Here is an 18,551-nt window from a genome sequence, read left to right as displayed (position 1 = left end):
ATAAAAAGCAGATAAGATTTATTTTATGGAGACTATTAATTAGGTCTACATTATTTCAGAATAACTCAAGTTAAAGGCTGAACAAAACCATAAAATAATAATATACTCACTTCCCTAGCCCAATGAAAGGAAACACAGCAACGTAGTAACACACACAGACCATAAATATCAGCCACAAAGACAGCGAGAAATCCTTGACATCAGTCAGCTTAATAACTTCACCTGATAAAGACAAAAATATGTATATATACATATATAGATTATCTTCTACAAACGTTACCAGAAGCAATGCAAAGGAATACCATTCCTGTAGCAAACGCACATCTGTCAGCTAGGTGACTTGTAAGGTGCTCTGGGCTTCTAGAGACTTGCGCTCCTGTCCAAGTGTCCAATGAGCACAACCAGACAGATTGCCAGACAATCTTTATGCATATATCAGGTTTATTGAAATTTAACATTGCACATGAGCGCCCCTTTGCGGGGGGGGGGGGAGTAAAGAGGAGGGTAACACTGGGCCTCGCTGCTCTTCAACATGGCAGAATTGTGACAAGGGAGGAACAAAAAGGCAACGTCAGCTTTTAGTACACAACTCCAAGTGCTGTTAAAAATGACCCACACTGAGCAAACGTGCCATAAGTTGTTAACCTCTGATGAAGACTCATAATATGCTGATGTTTTATAAAGCTGCAGAAGACATACAGCAGTTAGGAAGAACAATGTGCAATGTGTGTAAAATGCATGTCAAGCTGAGGAAATGTGAATAGTGACTTATAATGATCCATTCATGTTGCGTTCTAAGTTTTACTTTTCTAATTATATTCATGTTAAATAATTCACATTCATACCTTTCACATTAATACCATTCACAATGAGCAACTTTAACAAAAGGGTAAATTATACCTGTTTTCCCCTGTTCTTTATTAAGAATTTTTTCAGCACGTTTATCGAGGTAAGCAAGCACTAGTGCACAGGTCAGTGAAAACACACATGTGACAGCACCTGCAAGCAAACAATAGAGAACAGTCACATGACACCAATGTAATGAAAAAGCTTCCACACCCACAAATCAATATTCCTTAAATTGGTTTGTTAAAATAAGTGTTAGAGACATGAAACACAAAAATAATTATTTAATGATTCAGATGGAGCATATCATATCAAACAACTTTTCAATTTACTTCTATTATCAATTTTGCTGCATTCTCTTAATATTCTTTATTGAAGGAGCAGCAATGATCTACTGAGGGCTAGCTGAACACACAGGTAAGCCAAAGAGAAGAGGTATATATGTGCAGCCACCAATCAGTAGGTAGATTCCAGGCCCTGGGTCTACCTATGTATGCTTTTCAACAAAGGGTGCCAGGAGAATGAAGCAAAATTAGAAAATAGAAGTAAATAAGAAAGTTGTTAAAAATTGTATGTTCTATCTGAATGATAAAATATATTTCTTTTTTTAAGACACGATGAGTCCACGGATCATCTTAATTACTAATGGGATATTCACCTCCTGGTCAGCAGGAGGCGGCAAAGAGAACCACAGCAGAGCTGTTAAATAGCTCCTCCCTGCCCTCCCACCCCAGTCATTCTCTTTGCCTACGTTAGTGATAGGATGTGGTAAAGTGAGGTGTTAGAATAGATTCTTCAATCAAGAGTTTATTATTTTTTAAATTAGTGCAAGATTGTGCTGCTTTGTCCTGGGGTGTAGCCATAATCCATATCAGTCTCTTCAGTAGAGCTTTGGTAGCTTTAGAGCAATGGGAACTTGTGGGACATAATTCTCACTGCGCCTCCCATATCTTGATACTGCCCTGTTTGTGAAAGTCTGAGGAAGAAAAATACTCAGTACTTTTTATTTCCACAGGCCAATGTGAGGGAGAGGACTTCACAAGCAGAGTTAGCTGCCTTACTGCCGGGCAGATTCTAAGGTAAGTGCTAATTTTCATTTCTGGGGTATATACACAGAAAGATTGGCACTATATTCATACATGGACACAAGAGGACATTATCCCTAGGAGGGATAGGTCATAGGGCAGTTTATGCAGGCACTGGGGACATGGAGAAATGGCTTTTATATTTGTATTTGAAGCATACAGTTTAGGTCAGTATAAATCTAATTCCATATTTATAATTGGTGACTGTTTATAACTCCCAACAGCTTTTTTTAGTTCAAACAGCCGGGAATGCTTGGGGGCTCTTATTTACTTCCAATGGCTTATTATAAGTTATCAGCCGACCAGGAGGTTAAACTTGATTTCTAGTTGCATTTACTACTCCCGACGGCTTATGTACATAGTCTAGCCGACCGGGAGTTTTAACACTTCTAAGCCGCCATGATAGGAGTTATTTTTCCGAAGGCTCTTCTTTACTAAGGTATTTGCCGCCCGGGAAGTTTATTGAATACGCCCACGGTGGGCGGAGTTAAAGCGTGCTGTTTTCTCAGCGCTTATCTGATGCGGAGAGCGATGGTGGGTCTTCTCTGCTGCGTTCGGTCACGCAGCAGAGAGGCTTCACATTCTATTTTTTAGTTTTTATATAGAACCGGATGGGTATTATGTTAATTTCTTCGACGACTACTTAGCCTCCCATCCGGTGGCAAGCAGTTACCTCAGCAGGAATTAGCTGAGGTATGGGGATATGTAGGTCAAAGGTAAAGACGTTACACTGCTGCCAATTAGGTAACTTACTAAATAAAACTGGTATAAGTAGAAATATACATGATGTACATTAGAATATATTGGCATGTTTTGATTTGTTTGCCGAACTCACAGATACGTTGATAATGGAGAATGTCATTTAGATTTGATGTATTGTGAGTGAGATGGGATATCTTTACCCCAACCCGTTCCATCCCTTCCTGTATAACCTCCCCATTCCCCCTCTTTAACCTTAGAAAACACTGGGTAAATGTTGGGATATAATATATGTTTTTCTTTTTTGTTACTCCTCTCCTCTGTGGAAAGAGGGGAGAGGAAGGTAGAAGTATATTCATTTGTCATTAAAAGCATATGTTACATTATTGTTAAATTGATATACCCAATGCAAAATATTTAAACAAAAAAAATTGTAAAGACGTTACATGTTACACATTTTAATTTTTTGGCAAGAATAAAGCAGTTGATATTATTTTTAATGACACAGTAACATTAAAATTTTCTGATCAAACTGTGAATACAGATGGTTCAGGAGGCCCTTGAACATGTAAATTAACATAGGGATGTTAATGAAATAGATGTTATGTAGAGTTAGCACGTTTCTTTTAACATTTAAAGGCACAGTAACTCTAGTTAGAATATTCAATTTATTGGATTAAAATGTAAATATAAGATATTACATATTCATTATGATGTGATATTATTGACTTTTCTATTCCTTGTGCATGGAGAGGATTTTACAGGTCAGTGATAAACATCTTTTTTAGAGCCAACATTGTCTCAGATGCTATTAAAAGATAAGATGCATTATGACAATGTTCTATATATTCTGCAGCTTTCTCCTAAAGTGTCCTAAAAACTAAGCGTCCATTCAACCAGTGCCCTGCGCTTCCTCCTCGAGTTACCTTGCAAGACATCGCTTCCCTTTTTTACTAGACTGTCTCTAGTGCGTTGTTGGCTTTTCCCATGCTGCAGGGAAAGCGCAAGAGGAAAAATTAAACATTCAGTGAACGAGGTTCCTGTCACGGTTGTTACTATCTCAGAGGTCCCCTCCCAGACGTGAGGATACTTCGGTAGCATCTGAGGATAAAATCTCAGTTTCTGACAGTAAAATTCCTCCTGCTGATACTGAAGTTGTATCTTTCAGGTTTAAGCTAATACACCTCCGTCTGTTACTTAAGGAGGTTTTAGCTACTCAGGACGACAATGATACCATGGTGGTTGTCAATATTAGGTTGTACCTAGATAATTGCTAAGGAATGGGAGAGAAGGTACCCCTTTTTTTCCTCCATTTCCTATGTTTGGAAGAGATTTTTACTCATAGAGGACTCTTTCAAGGAGTTCCGTCAGTCGGTACCAAAGGTGGAAGGGACAATTTCCACGCTAGCCGGGAGTCCTACTATTCCTATAAAGGATAGTTGTTCCTTTAAGGATCCTAGGGATAAGAGGTTAGAGGGGTTGCTCAATAATGGCATCCTATGACTTGTATTGCCACTGTCATTTATGCGGCAGCATACTGGTTCATTCGTTTCCTGGTTCCATTCGAACAGACACTCCCTTCGAAGAGATCCAGGATAAAATAAAGGCCTTTAAGGTCGGTCATCTCCTTTTTAACAGATGCTTCCCTTCAAGTATTTAGCAGGAAGCTAAGGATTTCAGGCTTACCATATTGGCACTCATTATGGTTAAGATTACATTTCGTTCCTTTCAAGATTTCAAGGGAATCTTTCTACTTCTTCCTCTGAGCAGGAGGGAGGTTTTGGCTTTCAAGAATGTTTGAAGCCAGATAAGAGTCAAGGTGGCCTTACTCTGGGTAGGAGACCTCTCCGACCTGGGAAAACGTGAGTTCCTGTCCCGATTCAGGAACGAAGTTTGGAATTTTAGTCTATTCTGGTAGTGGTTCTCAAAAAAAAGAGGGAACCTTATTTTATATCTCTAGAATCTAATCAAATTTTAGATGTCAAGATTCTAATCAAATTCCTAAGTATTCCGTCCTTCAAAGTGGAGGGTCATTTTATGAAGGCAGATTTAATGGACGCGTGCTTGCATTTTTACATTCTCAGGCAAACACTCCCAATTGTGGCTTTGTCTTTCGGCCTTGCCACAGCTCCCAGAATTTCCTAATAGGAGTCTGGGTTTGATGTTGGCCATGCTCGGTTACAGGGCATTGCTGGAGCGTCCTTTCTGGAAGACAGGCTAGTCCAGGTGCAATCTTTTTAAGCAAGATTCCATAGGGAAATATTATCCCTTCTGTAATATCAACAGCAAACAAGGTCTCCAGCACTCCAGTTTAAAAGGCAATTTTATTTAATCACAGCAACGTTTCGGGGTCACAGTCCCTTATTCATGCTTGATAAACATTAACACATACTGGCTTTTAAATACCCTCTACGAGGCTCCCTCTTGTGGTTACAAAAGATATTGCACAGAGCCTATAATTCAATTCATATATAAAGTGGATGATTCAGCAGCTAAGAATAATAATTACTTTCTGTATATTAGTAAAATTACATAGCAAATAAAGATGTTGTATTTATGAAATCCTCTAGTGTTTCAGAAAAAGCAGGACAGATCATAGTCCTTATTTAACCCTCTGGGTTGTAATGTGGCTAACTGGTGTATCCACCACATTTCTCTCTGAGTTGGCGCTCCGTGTCTAACCCACTTCTATTGGGTTCTACATGGTCAATGATTTGCCATCTCATTTGGCTAATATTATGGCCCTTATCCAAAAAATGACACGAGACCGGTGCCTCTTTATTTTTACATCTAATGTTAGATCTATGTTGGCTCATCCGGTCACAGGCTTTACGTGTAGTTTCACCTATGTGTACTAAAGAACAGGGGCATTTAATTAAATAAACTACATGAGTTGTCTCACATGTGAAGAAGCCTTTAATTGTGTATTTCCTACCACTATATGGGTGATGGAAATTTTCACCTCTAATAGAGTGACAACTCATGCAGTTGCAACAAGGAAAAGTCCCTACCTTATTACCTATAAATGTTTGTTGTGTCCTCTTTAGAGAGCCTACATCAGTTTTCACTAATTGATCTCTAAGGCTTTTAACCCTTTTAAAGGCCATTAAAGGAGGTTCTCTAAATTGTACCACCTCCTTTTTGCATTCTTCCAAAATATGCCAATGTTGGCGAATCAATTTTGCTATTTTGTTACTTTATGGGTTATGTTGGCTTACAAAAACCATTCTATTCCTGCTTTTGTCAGCACTTTTGACAACATTGTTACTCAGGTTCCTTATAGTTTCCTCTAATAATTTGCTAGGGTACCCCCTATGCAGGAACTTTTCTTTCATCTCTTTGAACCTGGAAACCTTCTTATCATTAGTGCTGACAATTCTGTTTACTCTGAGGAGCCGACTCCTGGGTAGAGACTCCACTAGTGTCCTTGGGTGGAAACTATTATATTGTAGGAGGTTGTTTTTTGTCTGTTTCCTTACAATGTAGGTCAAACTCTAGGAGCCTACCTGCCTTAATGACCTTGGTGTCTAAAAAAAGATATTGATTCTTCACTGAAGTTAACTGTAAATTCTAGGCCCCTCATCTCTGCATTAAGTTCACCAACAAACTGAAGAAGGGACTCCACGTTGCCCCACCATACGCCAAAGATATCATCTATATAACGGATCCAGACTGCTCCATATTGTCTGAATAGTGTATTCTGGTAGACACAATTCTCTTCAATCTCTTTCATGAAGAGATTGGCGTATGATGGGGCAACGTTGGAGCCCATAGCTGTGCCTCTTGTCTGTACGTACCATTGGTCTTGAAATAAAAAGTAGTTCCAGTAGAGGATAAGCCTCAAGAGTTCTTCTATAAAGTCTATTTGTCCTGGACTGTACCCACTGTTCACCACTAATGTTTTTTTCACTGCTGCTATGCCTGTTTCATGCTTAATTTGTGGATAGATTACTCCAACCTGAGGTATTGAAAATGGCCAGTTACATCAAAGATAACCACTTTCTTGAAAAGACTAGAGCCCTTGAGTTCCCAAGTGACAGGTACCTCCTGTTCACCATGGATGTGAAAAGCCTGTACACATCAATTAAGCATGAAACAGGCATAGCAGCAGTGAAAAAAACCCACTAGTGGTGAACAGGGGGTACAGTCCAGGACAAGTAGACTTTATAGAAGAACTCTTGAGGCTTATCCTCTACTGGAACTACTTTTTATTTCAAGACCAATGGTACGTACAGACAAGAGGCACAGCTATGTTCTCCAACGTTGCCCCATCATACGCCAATCTCTTCATGAAAGAAGTGAATATGGAGCGGTTTGGCTCAGTTATATAGATGATATCTTTGGGGTATGGTGGGGCAACGTGGAGTCCCTTCTTCAGTTTGTTGGTGAACTTATTGCAGAGATGAGGGGCCTAGAATTTACAGTTAACGGCAGTGAAGAATCAATATCTTTTTTAGACACCAAGGTCATTAAGGCAGGTAGGCTCCTAGGAGTTTGACCTACATTGTAAGGAAACAGACAAAAACAACCTCCTACAATATAATAGTTTCCACCCAACACCACTAGTGGAGTCTCTACCCAGGAGTCAGCTCCTCAGAGTAAACAGAATTGTCAGCACTAATGATAAGAAGGTTTCCAGGTTCAAAGAGATGAAAGAAAAGTTCCTGCATAGGGGGTACCCTAGCAAATTATTAGAGGAAACTATAAAGAACCTGAGTAACAATGTTGTCAAAAGTGCTGACAAAAGCAGGAATAGAATGGTTTTTGTAAGCCAACATAACCCATAAAGTAACAAAATAGCAAAATTGATTCGCCAACATTGGCATATTTTGGAAGAATGCAAGGAGTGGTACAGTTTAGAGAACCTCCTTTAATGGCCTATAAAAGGGTTAAAAGCCTTAGAGATCAATTGGTGAGAACTGATGTAGGCTCTCTAAAGAGGACACAACAAACATTTATAGGTAATAAGGTAGGGACTTTTCCTTGTTGCAACTGCATGAGTTGTCACTCTATTATTAGAGGCGAAAATTTCCATCACCCACATAGTGGTAGGAAATACACAATTAAAGGCTTCTTCACATGTGAGACAACTCATGTAGCTTATTTAATTAAATGCCCCTGTACTTTAGTACACATAGGTGAAACTACACGTAAAGCCTGTGACCGGATGAGCCAACATAGATCTAACATTAGATGCAAAAATAAAGAGGCACCGGTCTTGTGTAATTTTTTGGATAAGGGCCATAATATTAGCCAAATGAGATGGCAAATCATTGACCATGTAGAACCCAATAGAAGTAGGTTAGACAGGGAGCGCCAACTCAAACAGGGGGAAATGTGGTGGATACACCAGTTAGCCACATTACAACCCAGAGGGTTAAATAAGGACTATGATCTGTCCTGCTTTTTCTGAAACACTAGAGGATTTCATAAATACAACATCTTTATTTGCTATGTAATTTTACTAATATACAGAAAGTAATAAATTATTATTCTTAGCTGCTGAATCATCCACTTTATAAATGGTTTTTAGAATGGTGAGGGTTTTTTTATATTAAGAATAACATTATTGTATATAGGCTCTGTGCAATATCTTTTGTAACCACAAGAGGGAGCTAAAACTCCACCAAAGGTGCATTTTGGCGCCTTGTAGAGGGTATTTAAAAGCCAGTATGTGTTGTCAATGTTTATCAAGCATGAATAAGGGGCTGTGACCCCGAAACATTGCTGTCATTAAATAAAACTGCCTTTTAAACTGGAGTGCTGGAGACCTTGTTTGCCGTTTCTATTGTTGGAGGGCTGTGGTAGTGCCCCTGGCCTTTCGTGCACCCTATCCTCTGTGCTGTACTCATTTGGGATTTCTGTAATATCAAGGAGGACGGTAAATTTGGTAAGGAGTTATTTAGTCACATGGACAAAGGTAACCTTCTTGGGAACCATAATGGAATCCCTATAACTAAAGTTTTTTTCCTGACAGACGTCAGGGAATTATAGATTTTCGATTCTTGTCTATTTCTTCAGTCTTCTCCTCGGCCATTAGTGGCTCAGTGCATGGAAGTATCGGGCTGATGGTAGCGGCATGGGACATCATCTCGTTTGCTCGGCTCCTTCTCAGACCTAGGCAGGTTATCATACTCAGGCTATGGAACGGAGATTATATGGATTTGTTGCCTCGAATATTACTGGAGCAGGAGACAAGAGATTTTTTAAGGGTAGTTGTCTCTGGATCATCGTTTCCAGGGAACCTGCTTTCGCAGACCATCTTGGCTGTCTGTGACAACAGACGCCAATCTTCTAGGATGGGGAGCAGTCTATGGTCCCCTAAAGGCTCAGGAAAATTTTAGACTCAGTCAGAGTCTGGTCTTCCTATTATCATTCTGGAGCTGAGAGCAATCTTAAATGCTATTGTGGCCTGACCCCAGTTAGTCTCGGTCCAGTTTACATTGTACATGGTTCCAGTTGGACATATATCTTCAGCTCATCAGGGAGGAACGAGGAGTTATAACAGAGGTATCCAAAATAATTCAGTGGGCAGCCCATTCTCGCTGTCTGTCGTCAATCCACATCCCAGGGGTGGACTCTGGGAGGCGGACTTCATGAACAGGCAGACCTTTCAGCCGGGGGAGTGGGTACTCCTTCCAAAAGTGTTTTTCAGCTTGATTCTCAAATGAGGTCAGTTGGAATTGGATCTCATGGCATCTCGGCAGAAGGCCAATTTTCTGAGGTACGGGTCGAGGTCTAGGGACCCTCAGGTGGTACTGTTAGACGCCCTGGCGGTACTAGCATACCTTTTTCCTCCATTTGCTTTTCTTCCTCGGGTCATTGCTCGAATCATGCAGGAGAAGACGTCGGTGATCCTCTTTGCATCGGCTTGGCCTCGCAGGATTTGGTATGCATATCTGGTGGACATGGAATCTCTGCCACCGTGGAGACTTCCGTTGAGGAAGGACCTTTTTATTCAAGGACCCTTCCTTCATTCAAATCTATTTTCTCTGAAGATCAAAATCCCCAGTGGCTTAGTGGGTAAGCAAGCAGCCTACCAGATGGAAGGCCAGCAGTTTGAATCCAGCCGCTGTCGCCAAGTTTATACTGACTACTTGGAGATTGAAGGCTTAATTTTATTCAAGAGGGGTCTTTCAGACTCGGTCCTAGAGACCATGATTCAGGTTCGTAAGCCTGTATATAGAAGGATTTACCATAAGATATGGCGTAAATATTTCTATGGGTGTGAATCCAAGGGCTACTCATGGAGTAGAGCAGGGATTCATAGATTTTTGTCTTCTCTCCAAGAGGGTTTGGAGAAAGGTTTATTGGCTAGTTCTCTAAAGTGTCAGATCTGTACCCTATCTATTTTGTTACTCAAACGTCTGACGGATGGTCCAGATGTTCAATCATTCGGTCAGGCCTGTGTTTAAACCAGTTACCCCTCCATGGAGTCTTAATTTAGTTCTCAAAGTTCTTCAAGGGTGCTCCGTTGGAGCCTATGCATTCCTTAGATATTAAAGGGACAGTCTAGGCCAAAATAAACTTTTATGATTCAGATAGAGCATGTAATTTTAAACAATTTTCCAATTTACTTTTATCACCAATTTTGCTTTGTTCTCTTGGTATTCTTAGTTGAAAGCTTAACCTGGAAGGTTCATATGCTAATTTCTTAGACCTTGAAGGCCACCTCTTTTCAGAATGCATTTTAACAGTTTTTCACCACTAGAGGGTATTAGTTCACGTATTTCATATAGATAACACTGTGCACGTGAAGAAATCTGGGAGCAGGCACTGATTGGCTAAACTGCAAGTCTGTCAAAAGAACTGAAATAAAGGGGCAGTTTGCAGAGGCTTAGATACAAGATAATCACAGAGGTAAAAGTATATTAATATAACTGTGTTGGTTATGCAAAACTGGGGAATGGGTAATAAAGGTATTATCTATCTTTTAAAACAATAAAAATTCTGGTGTAGAGAGTCCCTTTAAGTTGTTATCTTGGAAAGTTTTATTTCTTGTTGCTATTTCCTCTGCTCTGAGAGTGTCAGAGCTCTTGGCATTACAGTACGAGTCTCCTTATCTTATTTTCCATCAGATAAGGTAGTTTTACGTACTAAATTAGGATTTCTTCCTAAGGTTGATTCTGATTGGAACATTAATCAGGAGATTGTTGTTCCTTCCTTGTGCCCTAATCCTTCTCAGAAGGAAAGGCTTCTGCACAATTTGGACGTGGTCCATGCTTTAAAGTTTTACCTGCAGGCGACTAAGGACTTTCGTCAGTCTTCTTCCTTGTTTGTGGTTTACTCAGAAAAACGCAAGGGACAGAAAGCTACGGCTACTTCTCTTTTTGGCTGAAGAGTATTATACGTTTTGAATGAGACTGCTGGACAGCAGCCTCCCGAGAGAGTTACAGCTCATTCCACGAGGGCTGTTGCTTCCTCAGGGGCACTCAAAAATGAGGCTTCTGGGGAACAGGTTTGCAAGGCTGCAAATTGGTCCTCTCTTCATACTTTTTCAAAGTTCTACAAATTTGACACTTTTGTCTCGGCTGAGGCCGCTTTTGGGAGAAAGGTTCTTCAAGCAGTGGTGCCTTCCGTTTAGGTTCCCTGTCTTGTCCCTCCCGTATCATCTGTGTACTCTAGCTTGGGTATTGAATCCCATTAGTAATTAAGATGATCCGTGGACTCATCGTGTCTTAAAGAAAATTTATGCTGACCTGATAAATGTATTTCTTTTTTGACACGATGAGTCCACGGCCCGCCCTGTTCTTTTAGACAGGTTGTGGGTTATTGTAAACTTCAGACACCTCTGCACCTTGGCTTTTCCTTTCTTTCCTTAACTTTGGTCGAATGACTGGAGTGGGAGGGAAGGGCGGAGCTATTTAACAGCTCTGCTGTGGTGCTGTTTGCCGCCTCCTGCTGACCAGGAGGTGAATATCCCATTAGTAATTAAGATGATCCGTGGACTCATCGTGTCAAAAAAGAAATACATTTATCAGGTAAGCATACATTTTCTTTTTTTGGGTTTCATGTTCTTAACCCTTTCGTGTAAGGGCTAAAGTGCCTACGATCGCAAGATTTCAATTATTGGATCGCATCTGAGGGGCGTCCCTACACTCTAGGAACTCCCCCAAGACCGCGATCAAGTCCTGACAGCACAGAAGGCTTCAGGACAGCCGTTAGCTATGACGTTCTATTCCGTCATAACGGCTTTAAAGCCCATTCTAATTATGACGGAATAGAAGGGCATAACGGCTTTAAAAGGTTAAAAAAAGAAAAACTCAAAATGACCCTGCATAATTGGTTACAGTAAAAATGTGGATTACATCCACAAACATATGTGAAAGAGACACCAATCTATTCCTTAGAGTCCATCTAGACTCTGACTAACCTTATCAAACACCACAGATTACATATATTCAAGAGGGGGTTTCTAAGACTAAATCTCTGTGTCACTCAAGGATTTGCAAAACTAAAGAAATATTGCTAAAAAAAAAATGGCATTTTTATATGTTTCTAATATAATTATTTCACATGCAAAAAATCTTCTACATCATGGCACTTAAAAGGAAAGTAAACATGTCCTGAAATTACAGTTTTCTTCACTCTTACAATAGATTAACTTATCAGCAGAAAAGAGAACAAACTATAAGTTAGAAAATTACACGGGACAAAGTTAGCCCTGTGAAGCCTGCCAATGTGCTCTTTCAGTTTTTAGGGCTTGAAAAAAAAAACCACAGGTTTTAAGACAAATTTCAGGAAAAGGGGCAAAATACATTTTATATTACAATCTCAAGGTATTTACTCTACCTTTATTAACATATAATATTTACACACATCTCTATATCTGAGCATAAAGGTCATCATGTATTCATAAAAACAAAAGTATTACCTATCATGAGAGTTACACCAAGAGTAGTGTGACCAGTAGAGCCTATAAGATCTTGTATACGTGCGTAAACCAAACCCATTACATTCATATTTACTGTGCTGCCCTGGAAAGATAAAGCATGTTATTAGTCTATAAAATTTTCTGGAGATTTCCAACACATGAGTATTAGATAAATTCCACCCTAAAGGGACTTAATTTTTACTGTTTTTTTCCCCCTCTATGTGTTCCCAATGATCAATTTTACCTGCTGGAGTGTATTACATTGATTACCAATAGTGTCTTTACATTTAATTAGTAATGTGAAATAACTGTTTTTTTACTGTTGAAAACCACCTATAATGAAAATGTCAACACTGCAGTACTGGTTATAGAAAAGCTACGTAAATAAGAACGAGCAGAAGAAATCACACTCATCAGTTGAGGATCCAAAGAACAAAAACAACCATTTCATATACAAAATAAACTTAAATATGCAAATTCCCATACATTTTATACTCTGCATCTGGTATACCAAGCCATTGGAAAATTATTTTACAGTACACAGTTACTTTAAGGATGAAAGGATATGCATATGCACCTGTGTTCAAATACCAATAGAATATTCTGCATTGTAAAAAGAATGTTACTATCACACAGTAACCAATGAAAAGACATTGATTAAATGTTCTGTCCGTTTTGTGGGTAATCATTGTTGCACGTCTACTCACCACTCTCGCCATACTAAGCTGCAATCCAAACACCAGGTTTAACTCCTTCCCTTTGAACCAACTGACAGCATAAGTATTTTGGGCAACAGCAAGAGATTCACCTCCAATACTAAAAACAAAAATATCAGAATATATTGAGACAACAGTCATATTAGCAGTTCTCATCAACTTGATAACATTTGATACAACTATTTTTAAAAGTTAACCGCTACTCACCCAAACACTAATCTGCCAACTTCCATCAACCAAAAGGCATTGAACAGAGCACCTGTTGCAAATATAACCTAAAATAAAAGAAATATTTAAAAAAAAAAAAAAATTATATCTATAATTTTATGCCAAATATGAAATAATTGTTGAATTTGGTGAGGTTTATTTCAATTTGTGTTAGCTCGGCTCTCCTCCTTACTAGATTTAACGTCTCTCCAATTGATAATGTTTACATGAAAACATAACCATCTCCAACTGCACCTCATTCCTTTTTGCCAACTCATACGCCTGCATCGCAGCTAATTTTCTCCCACTCCCCCAAATGTCTCAGCCCCGACCCCCTTAAAGCAAATTGTACCATCACTTCTTGAATTGCAGATTAGGGAAACAGCTTAGATACATCACATGTTACAGGATTTACATTAAAATAGTTCCTACTGACCAGAGAGAAGATAATCTACATGTGAATGCTCTTTATGCATTACTACTTTTCTAACATGGTGACAAGTACATTAGGAAATAAAAACTACAACTATTTAATTAAAACTAAATTTACATATTTAAAACACTAGGCATTTAGCCATAAGGGGCTTTTAAAGAGTTGAAGGTCTAAGTGCTAAAAGCCCATTTGCAACATTTGAGAACCCTGAAGGCACAGAAGCTTCTGTCGCTACAGATTAGCCAGGAGTTTACAGAAGACCAACGATATAGCTATTCATATAGCATGTATTTTATGTGGGAGACTAAAATGGCAGAGGCAGTTATACCTTCCATGTTTCAAACACAGCAAAGACAGCTTTTTAGCACCTATACGCTGTAAAGATTTCTCACAGTTCTCACAGTCTTAGCCTCTGTGTATACTATGAGCCAGAAAGAAAACAATAAGGATTATAGATTTAACCAATGTGAATAATGAGCAAGTCTTGCAAGAAGTGGCACTTACCTGTCCAACACAAACAAACAGGCTAAATATTATAGTACCCAACCTGTGGATAATAAAGTTGAACATAATAAATGTCACAGCATCAGACATACAGAAGTTTATTATAAAGGGACAATCCAACCAAAATTGGAGTCCGCATGGATGTATTTCAGTTTTGAATAAAAGCATTTTTGTCATATACATGTATTAGCAAAAATGCTTCTAATAAAAGCAATAGCTGTTTCAAAATTGTATTTAAGTATGCTCCATGCACCAGCATTTTTAAACACAACACTTGCTCAGAGAGCCTTAAGTATAAAACAGTGGTGCATTTAGAATATCTAGCCATGCTTCACATGCACAGAAAAATGTTAACACAAAAAACAGTTGTAACTTTTACTCAGTTTTGTATCTATCTATAATATATATATATATATATATATATATATATATATATATATATATATATATATATATATATATATATATATATATATATATATATATATATATATATATATATATATAGACCAATATTGTTTTTTCAGGGCCGATACTGATAATTGGCCACCTTTCAGGCCAATAACCGATAACAGGGGCCGATATTCTGTACATTTAAAGTTTTGAAAAATCAACACTATTTCTACACAAAATCTGGTATAAACTGAAACATGTTTATTAAAATTTTAAACATTTAAAAGTAAACAACTGGGAAAAATAACTTATTAAATGGCTTCCAAAAACATAGAAAAATGGCATAAATACATTTAACCCTTTGAGTGCTAAGCACTTTCCAACCTGGGTGCTAAGATTTTTTAACAATTTTTTTTTTTCCCCCCTCAGAACCCCAATACTTATACTGTTGGAAAGGTTATGTGATTACCTTTCCAATGGTGTGTCTTGGGGGTCTGTAGCTGCTTAGATGCCTGAGATACAGGCTTCTAAGCAGCATGCCCCCTGCTCTTATACTTAACATTGTGAAGTTTAAATAAAGTTGCGCGGTGACGTCACCACACAAACGGGAAGCCCCGGCGATGCCCGTCACTCTACAGGCACGATCGTCGGGGTAGGAGTGGGTGGGAGCCCCCAGATCTCCCTCAATGTGGGAGAGTGCTAGAGCCGTCATTAGCACTCAAAGGGTTAAACTGCACACTGATATAAAATTAAATTTAAGTCACTACACAATGTCTTCAATACTCCCAGTTAAGTAGAACAACATTATAGTGGAAAAAGAATAACATTTCAGCATGTTCTCCTAAACAGCTTCTGCTTTTTTTCATATATTGTTGCCACTTAAAAACATGCTCACTTGGTACACTTTACAGATAATGGTTAAAAGTAAAGTTAAAAAAAAATGTATTTGCTAAATTTTTAATATGCTCATATATTTACTGGATTGCAAGTACATTCCCTGGTACTGAGGAATGGACTATAAGTTTTTTAATTATGTCACTTATAGGCAGTTTTATACATGTGTAACAGCACCACCTAATGGTCAGAGCATTGTTATCCACTGCTAGAGAATAGATACTAGTCTCCTATACTGCACAGCTTTCTACTCAAGGTTTGTTGTGCCTAAACTATTATTATTTTTTTTTTTTTTATTCTATGCCCATCAAAAGGGGAACATAAAATATTTAAATAAAAAATTGTCAAATATAGCAGCTTTAGTGAAATGTTATGCAAATGTGTAAAATTTATCAGAATGCAATAAATAATGTTCTATTTCTGACAGCAATTAGCAAGCAGATTGATTTTAAGTATTGCTGATCCATATGAGCAAATCAAAAGTAATTTAGCTCTGTGTACTTCAGGGAAACTATGTAGTTTTAAGTGCCACTTAAAGATCACATATTCCACTTCACAAATCATATGTTTGTTTATGCAAGTCCATCTACAGCCTTATTAGTGCTATTTATTATTAGATGCTTTGCTATGTCCAGCTTATAAGTGCTATCAGGCTGCAAAACCAAGATGTAGTGCATCACTACATCTGATAACAGCATCCAAGCTCAGGTGGTCCTGGGAGCTCAGTCACCAACTACCATACCCCCCAATGGCAGGCCTGTTAATTAACAGATGATTTGTGTCACTTACAACTACATAGTTTCCCTGAAGTACACAAAGCTAAATTACTATACTGCTTCCTATATTTAAAATAAAATCCACATAATGAGTGTTATAAATATAAACTTCAGACTAAAACTTTACATTAACACAACTGTTTGTCCAATTTTTAAGCAGCAGAACACAGTTTTATAATTAAGCAAAACCACAAACTGAAAAGAGGTAGAACTAGAAAGAGACTATAACTTAATAGCATTCTGTTATTCACTCTTTCAGAACCTTTGCATTGAAATGCAGAAAAATGTCAACATAACCACATTCTCCTGGCAGAGGCTGGCTCTCTTTTCGCAAGTAATTTTGCCTGCAGCAGAGAAGAGGCACTCAGATGGTGAGGTGTCTGATAAGCATAAGCAGGGGTTTGCCAATTTCACCAAAGTGGGATATTTATCTTTGTTAGCTTCACAACTGCAACGTGTTTTCAACCTTGGCAAGGGGCCCCTCAACAAAGTAAACAATCCAAATGATGACTTATTATTTGTGGGTTGCACATAAGCCAGGAGTAGTTAACTTAATGTCCTGAAGAAGCGGAAAGTAAAACATCTGTAGATGTCCTTTAGGCTAAGTGCATAAAACCCAATACCATGTGCGGGAGCTCATATACATACCTAATTCCAAATACTCTGTCTATCAGAAAACCCCCGAAGAAACAGAGTACAACATTTGGCCAGGAATACCAGGCATACAACTGCATGAACTGTGCAGTATCCACCTTCATATCCTACAAAAAACACAAGTTAATTATTTATGAACATCTCATGTGTACAAATATCTAAGCTCATGGTTTTATCCAACAAAAAAAACACAAAAAATTATATCCGTAAATGCTGTGAACAGCAATGAAAACACCCACATAAGACAAAGTTAGACTTGAGAAGTTTGTCTAGCTGTGCCTGCAGCTATGTATGTACCAGTTTTACAATGGCTAGGTTCTTTTTTTTATTCCAAAAGCTTTATTGAAGTGAAATAAAAATGTAAAGACATAAAACAGTCAGAGAATATCAGTTATAAACAATCAAATCTTACATGCAGTTTTTAACATAAATAACAGAGATAATTGACATCATTAATGTGTATTTCCCATCCTGCAAATAACTACGTACTTAGTCAGGATCTTGTTAAAGTGTCAGTAAACCTAAAATATAATGTTATATAATTCTGCACATAGTGCAGAATTATATAACATTATATTAGTGTTATCGTTATAAAACCTTAGATTACCTTTGAATTTTTTTAAAATATGCCAGTTTTTCAGACCCGTGCTCTGTACTCTTCTGAGCGGGTCTGTTTTTATTACACAGCCCATCAGGCCAGCTGTATAGTCACAGCCCGGCCCGACCACGCCATAACACTAAGTGCAGAATTATATAACATTATTTTTTAGGTTTACTGTCCCTTTAATAAACTTAGTCCAAGGATGGGTACTAGAATATAGAAGGTTTTTCATTTTTCTTTTATGTCCATGATGTGAGCATGAGATCATAATTAAATAAATTGAGATCTGTGTTACTATAGGTAATTAATATAGAAATGAGAGGGGGGGTAAGGTTAGAGCAGTAACAGGAGGGGGGGCAAAGAAAGAGGGGGGAATAAAAAAAAATAAAAAAAAAATAGGGGAATGGATTAGATGGTGTTGTGCCATAAAGCAAGTAGTTTCATAAACCCCAAGTTTGTGGGTTTTTAAGTAATAATATATCTCTCCAAAAGGAGAATCTCATCTACTCGGGAGTGCCATTCTTCTATTGTGGGGAGGCTCTGCATTTTCCACTTTTTAGGTATTAATTTCTTAGCCACCGTAAGCATTATTAACAACAGGGCTAGATGTGCCTCACTCTGTGTTTTAGGCAAGTCAAGGAATAGCAAAGTCTCTGGAGTATTTGGGATGATTAAGTTTAGGATCTCTGAGATTTTTCCTAAGACTCCAGACCAAAAATGTTTCAGTTTTGGGCAATGCCACCAGATATGGAGAAGAGAACCCTCCTCCTCACAACCCCTTCAACATGAGGATCCAAGAGAAGGAAATATGTTATGCAGCCGTGATGGCTTGAGATACCATCTGCTAATTAACTTAATATGGGTCTCCT

General features: G+C 38.3%; 1 protein-coding gene across 2 annotated transcripts in view; it reads right to left on the bottom strand.

The window, feature by feature from the left end:
* MFSD1 (major facilitator superfamily domain containing 1) overlaps positions 1-18,551 on the bottom strand; it is a 106,671-nt gene that overhangs the window by 77,937 nt on the left and 10,183 nt on the right. For both annotated transcript variants that reach the window (XM_053710096.1, XM_053710097.1), the window contains exons 3-9: positions 17,076-17,188; positions 14,365-14,407; positions 13,428-13,495; positions 13,212-13,320; positions 12,505-12,607; positions 901-999; positions 111-222 (exon numbers count right to left, since the gene is read on the bottom strand). In XM_053710096.1, coding sequence (XP_053566071.1) covers positions 111-222; positions 901-999; positions 12,505-12,607; positions 13,212-13,320; positions 13,428-13,495; positions 14,365-14,407; positions 17,076-17,188 — 647 coding nt within the window. The remainder of the gene's footprint in view (positions 1-110; positions 223-900; positions 1,000-12,504; positions 12,608-13,211; positions 13,321-13,427; positions 13,496-14,364; positions 14,408-17,075; positions 17,189-18,551) is intronic.

The sequence above is a fragment of the Bombina bombina genome, chromosome 4 (genome assembly GCF_027579735.1).
Source record: "Bombina bombina isolate aBomBom1 chromosome 4, aBomBom1.pri, whole genome shotgun sequence".
Classification (NCBI taxonomy): domain Eukaryota; kingdom Metazoa; phylum Chordata; class Amphibia; order Anura; family Bombinatoridae; genus Bombina; species Bombina bombina.
The sequence above is the reverse complement of the archived record's forward strand: the minus strand, read 5'-3'. Positions and strand labels throughout refer to the sequence as shown.